General features: G+C 40.2%; 3 protein-coding genes across 3 annotated transcripts; all 3 read right to left on the bottom strand.

Annotated features, from left to right (window-relative positions):
* Nucleotides 1-892: 892 nt before the first annotated feature.
* LOC147933319 (uncharacterized) lies at nucleotides 893-2,047 on the bottom strand. Its single transcript, XM_087477401.1, has one exon. The coding sequence runs from the start codon at nucleotides 2,045-2,047 to the stop codon at nucleotides 893-895; it is 1,155 nt and encodes a 384-aa protein (XP_087333527.1).
* A 1,058-nt stretch (nucleotides 2,048-3,105) lies between these two features.
* Nucleotides 3,106-6,849, bottom strand: LOC147933318 (uncharacterized). The gene is made up of 5 exons (XM_087477567.1): nucleotides 6,463-6,849; nucleotides 4,829-6,355; nucleotides 4,074-4,740; nucleotides 3,590-3,979; nucleotides 3,106-3,490 (listed from the first exon to the last, which is right to left on the bottom strand). Exons 1-5 carry the CDS (start codon nucleotides 6,465-6,467, stop codon nucleotides 3,404-3,406), a joined length of 2,676 nt encoding a protein of 891 aa, XP_087333693.1. The 5' UTR covers nucleotides 6,468-6,849; the 3' UTR covers nucleotides 3,106-3,403.
* Nucleotides 6,850-8,044: 1,195 nt separating this feature from the next.
* LOC104773628 (BAG family molecular chaperone regulator 2-like) lies at nucleotides 8,045-9,371 on the bottom strand. Its single transcript, XM_010498277.2, has 2 exons — nucleotides 9,048-9,371; nucleotides 8,045-8,510 (listed from the first exon to the last, which is right to left on the bottom strand). Exons 1-2 carry the CDS (start codon nucleotides 9,346-9,348, stop codon nucleotides 8,317-8,319), a joined length of 495 nt encoding a protein of 164 aa, XP_010496579.2. The 5' UTR covers nucleotides 9,349-9,371; the 3' UTR covers nucleotides 8,045-8,316.
* Between the last annotated feature and the right edge of the window lie 329 nt (nucleotides 9,372-9,700).

Raw genomic sequence — 9,700 nt, 5'->3', positions numbered from 1 at the left:
AACCTTAATTAATTTATCTGATTTAATATTTCATAATTTCCTGAGAAATTCCCTAGGCTTAGCTCTTTTGATTTTCTGAATTCACAACACTTTTATTTAAATATTTGCATTGCTTTATTTTAATTCAATTTAACTTGTTTAGCGTAATTTACAAAACTTTACAATCTATTGTGTTTGAACTTGAGTCTCTGTGGATTCGACCCCTAAGTACTGCAGTGATCTCTTGTTTGAGAGAGTAGCTCTACGGATTAATTTGAGCTTATCATGGACTCAACTAGCCTGTCGATATGCGGAAGTGGAAAACTGTCCTTGGGGCACGCCTTATTCAGGTCGGTAAAATCGACGCAAACTCGTGATTTTCCATTCTTCTTCTTGACTACCACTGTGTTTGCGAGCCATTCAGGGTACTTCACTTCGCGTATCTGCCCTACCTTTAGCAAACGTTCCACTTCTTTGTTAACTATTTCAGCTCGCTCAGGACCCAGCTTCCTTCGCTTCTGCTTTATTGGTCTGAATATTGGGTCCACATTCAGCTCGTGGGAGATTACCTCCGGACTGATACCGGGCATTTCGTCCACGGACCACGCAAAGGTGGTCATATTTTCCTTCAGAAAGGTTATCAGACTGGCGCGGAGCTCGCTATCCAAACCCATTCCGATCTTGATTTCCTGATCCGGAAACTTATCATTGATAAAAATGGACTCAGTGAGGTCGCCTTTTAATTGCTTACGAACCGGATTCTTCGGGACCTCGAGCTGTGGTTGCTATTGAACCAGGAGCTTGTGACTCGCGAGATAGCAGCTCCTCGCCGTCCTTTGGCTTCCTAGAATCTCTCGAACTCCTTGTGGGGTCGGAAATTTGACGCACTGATGGTGAATGGAGGCCACTGCCTTCATCTGGTAAAGCCAAGGGTTCCCAGAATTACGTTATAGGCCGCAGGTCGGTCGAAGACCGTGAACTCCACCATTTTTACCACTCTTTGAGTGGACACCGGTAGTGTGATTGTGCCTAACGACATCGATGTCTCGCTGGTGAACGAGACCAAAGGTGAGGGTGGTCCTACGATGTGCTCTCTCCCGATACCCATCCGAGCAAGCGTCTCGAGGAAAATCAAATCCACCAAACTCCCAGTCTCGATTAAGATCCGGCACACTTCGTGGTTCGCCACGTCAAGTGATATGACGAGGGCGTCGTCGTGCGGAGTGTCCAGCTCCTCAGTTTCCTTTTCGGAGAAAGTAACTTCAGGTAGATCGCTTACTGTGACCTTAGCTCGCTTCGGCTGAGGGCTCGCGAGCTTCCGCTGATGGTCTTTGATCGCAGTGATGGAGTTTCGAAAGAGGCGCGATCCCCCCATTATGACGTCTATTCTTTTCTTGGGGGCTTCGCTCCCTTCAGTTTGTTTCGGTTTTTTCGAAGGTGGAGCGTCTTCGTCCACCTCGTGGGTTGTTTTCTGCTCCAACTCCTCGATTGTTACGTTTGGCATCTCTCCGGCCATGTACTTTTCTGCGAGAAGGTGCATCAGCTTCTTGCAGTCACGAGTGGAGTGGCTATTGGTTTTGTGGAGCTCGCAGTACGTGTCCTCATCTCGGACCCATTTGTTACTTGGGAGTACTCCACTCTTGGAACGTGGTGAAAATGGCGGTTTCGATGGCGAACTCTTTAGAGAATTCTTCTTGGGAGATTGATTGACTGCGAATGTGCCAGGTCCGGACTTCGGAGTCGCAGGCGGAGTCTTTTTAGCGGGTGCTTTGAACCGGGGTTTGCCCGCAGATGGAACTTTATGCTTCAGTGCGGCTGGAGCCTTATCTTCCTCAGCGATTATCCAGTTCGAAGCCCGGTGTAAGGCGTCCTGAATGGTTGGGAACCAATTTACGGATAATTCTTCACGGAAGCGAGACTCATGCCAAAGGCCATTTTTTGGCGTAGCCAGAGCAGTTGAGTCCGAGAGTCCTGGAATCTGAACCTGGATTTCCTTAAACTTCTTTATATAAGACCGGAGAGATTCCCCGGCATTCTGGCTCAAGTTCCAAAGCTGAGCATCTCTCATTGCGGTTTCGATTAAGCTAGAATACTACTTAACGAATGAGGTCGACAGCTCGGTGAAGTTGTTTATGGATCCGGCTGCTAAAGATGCGAACCAAAGTAGGACCGGTCCGCAAAATGTTTATGCGAACAACTTGCAGTACCCTGCGTCTGCTTCATGAGGCTCGAGGTCCACGCGGCTAGCTGTTAACAAGAAGGTCTTGAGATGATTGGTCGGGTCTCCCTTTCTCTCGTAGCTCGAGAACTTAACTTTGCCAGTATCTTTGATGCAAACTCGGGCTACTTGGTCGGAGAAAGGAGTTTGCTTAGACTCCTCGATCACACGGAAAATATCCGGAGCCGAGGTGGTTGCACTATGCATCACGGACCGCATGTCCCAGATTTCGCTCTGCATGCGGAAGATCTCGGGATTGGTGACGTAACCAGGAGTCAAAGTGTTTCCGCCCACGGGGGGAGGAAAACAAACTTGGGCATCAGAGGATCCGGCCACGTCGAGCTGCCCCGGAGTATGACTATCGCCGACCGGCGGAGGTGCTGCTTGAGCACTCAGCTGGGGTGGGAAGGTATTCCCCGGAGTGGAGTTTGCTGCTGCAGGCTGCGTGGTGAGAGGCGGAATGACGCCGGTAAAGTCCAGAGCGCGTCGGCGAGGGTTTTGATCGGAAGATAGGAGATCGACCCGATCGGCATATGCACGGTGAGAGGCTGAGAGGTCGGTTACCGACGCAGTGATTGCCTCCAGACGGGTGGAGACCTGACCCTCCAAGCTATCAAAACGCTCGGTAAGAGCGGCCGAGGCTGCTTGCTGGCGATCAGACTTCTCAGACAAGTTCTGCAACAGTTTCTGGATAGCCTCTAGAGTTACCTGATTGGAAGAATCGGTAGCCATAGCGGTGGTTGGATGAAATGGGTTCGGTTGCGAAGTCGGAACTAGCAAGAGTTAGGGAACAACTCCCCCTCCTTCTAGCGCCAAATGTGAGAACTGAAATAAATTCTCTCTTTCCAAAGTGATTCAAGTGTGGAGGAGCTTGACACCGTTTAAAGTTTCAAACTGAATTGAGAGTGTTTGAGTACTAGAATTTGTATTGTATTGCTTCAAGAAAAAATTGTTCGATCCTTCCAAATGACTCCCCCCTTACATATTTATACAGACAAATTAATTACGCATTAATTGGGTAATTAATTTTACATGATTTTTACGTCCTAATTAATACACTTGAATGCGGGAATCTTTGACCGAGCTCGAGCTGCGAGCTAACTGATATGTCACATCTCCGCTCTCTTCTTTTCTACGGGCCTGATGGGCCGTCCCGAGCTGCATCCTTAGCCCGTGTAATGTGCCCGGCCCAGGCCTTTTACCTGTTTATCCGAGATGGCGAATCGTGGGTACAACACCTACCTGAATGTAGTCGTCACCAGTTACAGGGCTGGTGAATACACCATAACCTTCCTGCAACAATCACAAGACAACATCAATTTTTTTCGTTTTTTGGCCAAACAAAACAGTCCAGTACTAAGAATCAACAAACAAAAAGTTGGAAAATCTCACTCTTGGTAGATAAATGGGCCCTGTGTCATACAAAGGCAGTCTCTTAGGAGTTGGTTGAGAAGATGATGCATCATCTTGCTGACTTTTACGAGGTCTTCCAGGACGTCTTTTTGGAAGTGCAGATGAAAGGGTTGGAAGATCTTCTTCAGCTGTATTTGCAAGTGGTTGGGATGATGATGCACCATAAGGCTGAGTTTTCTGAGGTCTACCAGGACGTGTTGAAACAACAGATGAAAGGCTGGGAAGTTCAGAAGTAGAGGCTGATGCAAATGGTGTTTTTGCAGCAGCTCTCTTTCTTGGTCTACCTGGTGGTTTCTTTGGCGGCTTAGGCATTGGTCCATTCTTGCATTTCAGCTTGTTATGGCCTTCTTGTCCACATAGGCTATAATGCTGTTAATAAAATGGGGACAACAAAGTCAAAAAATTAAAAATGCAGAGAAACTACAGACACAAAAAAAACAGAGAGAGATTGCTGCGTTCTTACAATTTTGGTTCCCCTTTTAGATAGTTTGGTAGCTTTGGTCGCTTCTCTTGGTTCACCCTTCTCCCTCTTTCGCTTCTTTCCTGGTGGTCTTCCACCGGGTCTCTTGTAAGGAGGCGGCAAGACTCGAACATTTGTAGTGACCTCCCACAAATTCATTCCATTCACACCACAAAGTCCATCAGCATAATTCAACTTCAACTTCTCAGTCTTGAACCATGGAGATATCATTTTCTTTGGGTCTTGGTCAGTATTCTTTTCATGTCTAAGACAAGAGACAATGTGACAACATGGAATCCCACTGATCAAATACATCCTACAACTGCATTTGATCTCACCTCGCATCTGCACCACAAATCCTTCAACAGTCGTATTAGTCTTGTAGTTAAAGTAGCCAACCTTATAATTTCCTAATCCACAGCTTAAAGGTCTGCAATTCTTTGCTAAATCAATTTGCTGCTCTAGCAAAGCTACTGATTTTGGAGTATACTCTCCCTTTGTTTTCTCAGCTTCAGCCCTTTTCTTGTCATTGCTCACCATAACCCGTTTCCTTATCTCTTCAAGCATCTCAACAACTGGTTTGGTTCTTGCAATCCGGATTTCTGCGTTAAATGACTCTCCAAGTTTGTTTTCTACAGCAGCACACTTAGACCAATCTGTAAAATAAGCCCTGCAATAGATACACCACATTAGAAAGAAAAAAAACTAAAAAAGTATACTTTTCAAGTATAAAATACAAAACAAGGAAGAAGACATACCTTGACCATGGACAAGAAATAGATATCTTCAGGTCATTAAAAGCATTTTCATTGTACTCTTTTAGGACTTGCATATGCCTATCGAATTGTTGTGGGTAGTAAGAATCTGCAGCAGCCCAGAACATGTCCTCATATTCTGCAGAAGCATACTTCTTTTTCCAGCTTGCATAAACATGCCTTGCACACATCCTATGTTCAGCAAAAGGCAACACTACCTTCACTGCTGCAATCAATCCTTTCTGCTGATCACTACCTAGAGTTAATCCATTGCCGCTCTCTAACCCCAAGTCATCCACCAAGTGTTCGAGGAACCACAACCAATTCGGAGTATTCTCACAATCTACAATGGCCCAAGCAACAGGAAACATTTGATCATTCGGATCTGTTCCACATGCTACTAAGAAAATACCTGTCATTCTCCACTTGAGAAATGTTCCATCTAGATGAAGAATCTTCCTACATGCTCGTTTCCACCCATTTTTTAATGCAGCAAAGCACACATAAAATCTATGAAATCTGGCTTCCCTCACCTCGCATTCAACTGTGAATCCTATGTTACTTCTCTTCAACTCAGCGACATAATCAAATAGCCTTGCAAAAGACTCCTCTTGCTGTTCATCAAATGTCTTTAGACATCTTAGTCGTGTCCTCTCACAAATTGTCCATGGAACATTGATGTTGCGTCTAAGAAGCCTCTGTTGGAACTGATTTGCTGAGAGATTTGGATTCAGTCTGAATTCTTCTATGTAGATATCAGCAATCCGAGCATTAGTAAGCAATGACACTTTTCCTTGCCAAGTGCAATTATGCTCATCATTTAAGTTTCTGATGACTACTCGGTTACAGGTGTTGTTGATGGATGCCGAAATCCTCCATGGGCATTTCTTCTCAGAACATATAGCAACTACACGTTTCGCATCAGATTTCTCATACTTGATGTCCTTCCTCTTCTTCACAGCATACTTATTAATAGCTCTTTTAAGTGAATCAATTGTATTGTATTGATCACCTATACAAAACTTCTTGTACTTACCCTCATCCACCTCAACATGTCGACTGTCATCATAATCATCACCATCATCTGAGTCATCATCTTCCAACTGATTCTCATCACCATCATCATCTGACTCAGAGCCACTACGACCATCATCTTCAGCAGCTGCCAATACTTCCTCAGTCTCATCTTCTGACAAGTATCTCATTGCATGATAATCAATATGCCTATCTATGTAAGGATCATCTTCCCTAACAACAAACAAAGTTAATGCCCCAGATCCAATTGCGTAATGAATCACCTTTTGTAAGACGTCATCGTTATCAACATCTTCTTTCTTCTCAGAAGTTTCCGATGGAAACCAAGACACTTTCTTCATGTTTTCTTCATACCCGAGGTATTGGTCAAGGAGAACTAAAACCGTACTTAGTTTGAATGATTCAGCTGATACCAAACCCACTGTATGTGGCTCTCTTCCAAGATATTGGTCATCAGTAGACCAATATCCTCCAGCACGTATAAACAAATCGAAGCTGGACACAAAATAAAAACAACCTAAGTTTTCCAAATTTTGAATATAACCAAAGTAATAGAAGCTTCGATTTTTGGTAATCAAAGTAATAGAAGCTTCGATTATTACCTCATTGTTGACCTCTTATGCTTCTCCAACAGTCAAATCCTCCTCCTCAACACGTTTCCCTTCCAATTGAATAGAACCCAACACAATTACGAATCTTTAGCCCTCTTACAATAACCCGATGCTCTCTTATAAAACGATGAAGTCTCACATTTCTCACGAATTCCCCAATTCCCGAATCCCGAATATGTTTGAAGGTTCCTAATTCATGAATCTCTATTTCCCCAAATCGAACAATTACGAACCCTAATTTCCGAAATTGAATGATGAACCCTAAAACTAACCGAAAACTACAACAAATCTATATCAAAATGATGAACACTCTAACATCTCGCAGCATCTCTCTCTGTTTGTCCCAAATCTTTTTTATGAACCCTAATTTTGATTTACAAAAGAAAAGATCGATTATCGGGTTTTTGTTGAAGAAGATTGAGTTTGTGTCATTTTTTTGAGTGTAAAACAACATGATTTTTTAAGTCTATGTCATTTTTCAAGAGTAACAAAACAGTGTCGTTTTGACTTCTGTTACGTTTTTAAACGGTATAGACGGATGCCACGTCATCAACACGGGGAGGGTTGTATTGCGAGTGACTTTCGAGTTTGTAGGATTTACTTGCAATACCTTGATATGGAAGGTTATCTTGCAAAAAAAAACTAATTGGAGGGTTTTTTTCACAAAACCCTTCTAAAAACCTTTCATCAATAACTTTTTCTTGTTTCTCTTTTTTTTTTCTTTTTCTTTTTGTCGTGCACTTTTTCTTATTTTTCTTAAAATAAAGAGTATATAACTTTTTAATTAATATTTATAATTGTCTTTTTGTACTTCAACAACCACTTTTAAACACCACTTGCTTTTGTGTTGTCGGCTTGCACGCGTGCGATATAGTGATATTACCGTTTTAATAACTTGTCATTATCCCTATATTATAATGAAAAAGTAGGCAAATGATTATAAGTTGTAAGTTTGTAACACATACAAAGTTAATTAATTAGTTGTAAAAGCTAATTAACCCTACAAGGCTACAACTGTTATACCTACATGTAAACATGGCTTGTTTTCAGTTTTCACTCTAACAAAAAAAAAAAAAAAAAGCCTAAAACTAAAACATCGCTTTTAAACATTTTACAAATCATGCAAACGGCTGTTACTAGTAGCAATTTAGGATGTAACCTTCGAAGTTAATTTTTCTAAGCTAACCATCCGTTATTTTGCAGCTACTTTCTTAAACCCGAACCACTTTTTTTTTATAGCAATATTTGAACACTCACATAGGATAATTGTTTACACCACACACACTCCATTGACAGTTTGACACTTAAATGAAGGTATTGATTGGTAACCACTTTACAAAGCGGTACAAAGCTGTACAAACATACAGTTTTAAAGTTTACCAATCACAAAAACTTTACCAAAAACTTTATTAAAAGCTTTACTCTCAGCTTTTTTGTACAGCTTTCACTTAAAGTTTTTTCTTACAGCTTTGCACTATTCATTAAAAGCTTACAGCTTAAGCTTACAGCTTTTCTGTACAGCTTTGGCTACGTTACCAATCAGACCCGAAATCACATTATTTAAAAACTGAAATTCAAAAATAGTATCCGGATAGCAGACAATTTTACACTCAGAAATATAATCGACATAATATTCCAACTTCAATCATCCATCAAATGACTAGCAAAATATATATAACCATAATTACTCAGGCTCAAACTAAATGTCAGCCAATACAATAGCAACCAAAATACTCTTGCAAAAAATCAAGAACTTATAGCACTTCGATTAGAAAGTGTTTTAAGGGTGGATTAGAGCTAACTAATCGGTTGATTTAATCAAATTAATAAAGTAAGGAATTAAAATTAGACAGTAATTGGGAGATGAGTAGGTTTCATCTCCTTAAAAGCAGGATCTTGTAATAAAAAGACCTTATCTCCATCTCCAACACCAATCATGTGTAAGTATTCTCTGTCTTCTCTTTCCTTTCCTCTGAACACGAGTCTTTGCTCTTTTGCCTCAATTCCACTCACTATTGCTATCATCATCTTCAATTCACCTGAAAAAAATATACATCAAATGAGAAATTATATATTAGTGACCGTTTTGTATCAAAAGATGTTCCAAGTTCCAACCATATATATTTAAATGTTAATATAGTTAGTTGTCCTGTAATTAACCAACCAAACTAGAATAAATATATCAAACGCGTTATATTAAATATACACAGTATACACAAACCATCCTTTATAGTTGCATGCATAAATCTTGATGAAGTAATTTTATATATTGGCACTTTTTGACCGGTGATAACATTATATATTACGGATGAATTTTTACATATATCAATTTCTAGAACCAGATTTACCATGGTAAAATGAGTGAGTACTTAGTTTTTGTAAGCTGGTTTCAACAATGATAACAAAAAAAACATTCTTCATAATTATATTCATATACACCTACTATATATACTAATTTATGAACTATACTAATGTAAATATTTATATATGTGCTTCATCAAAATCAGAGGAGTTATAGATATGAAAAAGCTATGAATTCAATCAGAAAGAAAAGAGAAAAAAAGCTATGTAATTACCGAAAGTAGAGTTGGCATCTATGGAGATTTCATATGAAAGTTGAGAAACAGTGGAGACTCTAAGGCTGATTAAATCTTCAGTGTTGGAGTCTTCTGATCTCTTCTGAACCAGCATCCCTCCAGGCCTCATCTCCCATTTTATGTTGTTGTTGTTACATGACGATGATGAAGATGATGATGATAATGATGAAGATGATGATGAGGATGATGATGATGATGATGATCTTTTGTTGCTACCCGTAGTCCCAATTCTTCCACATCCAAATCCAATGCAAAAACTCTTTGCCATTAACTTCCCCATTCTCTCTCTCTTTTTCTTTTTTTGCTTGTAAGAAGAAGAGAAATGTGCTGGCTTATATTTATAGAAAATGAGGTTTGGTACACATAATGATAAATTATTATTAAACAAAATTATCGTATACAATAAAGGTAAACAAGTAAAGGGAATTAGGGTGTATAATCATTTTAGTTCTTTATTAATTTACTATAAAAAAGAAAGAATTTGTTTATAAGTTAAAAAAGAAATAGCTCTAATTTCTTACTGGACTTTCTACTATTAAATTAATAGAATTCTTTAATATTGAAAAGCACAGTTCTATGTTAATAAAGAAATAGATAAAATTAAATACAAATGTTCTGCTAATTTGCCGAGA

This window comes from Camelina sativa, chromosome 12 (genome assembly GCF_030686135.1).
Source record: "Camelina sativa cultivar CO46 ecotype springtype chromosome 12, ASM3068613v1".
NCBI lineage: Eukaryota > Viridiplantae > Streptophyta > Magnoliopsida > Brassicales > Brassicaceae > Camelina > Camelina sativa.
The sequence above is the reverse complement of the archived record's forward strand: the minus strand, read 5'-3'. Positions and strand labels throughout refer to the sequence as shown.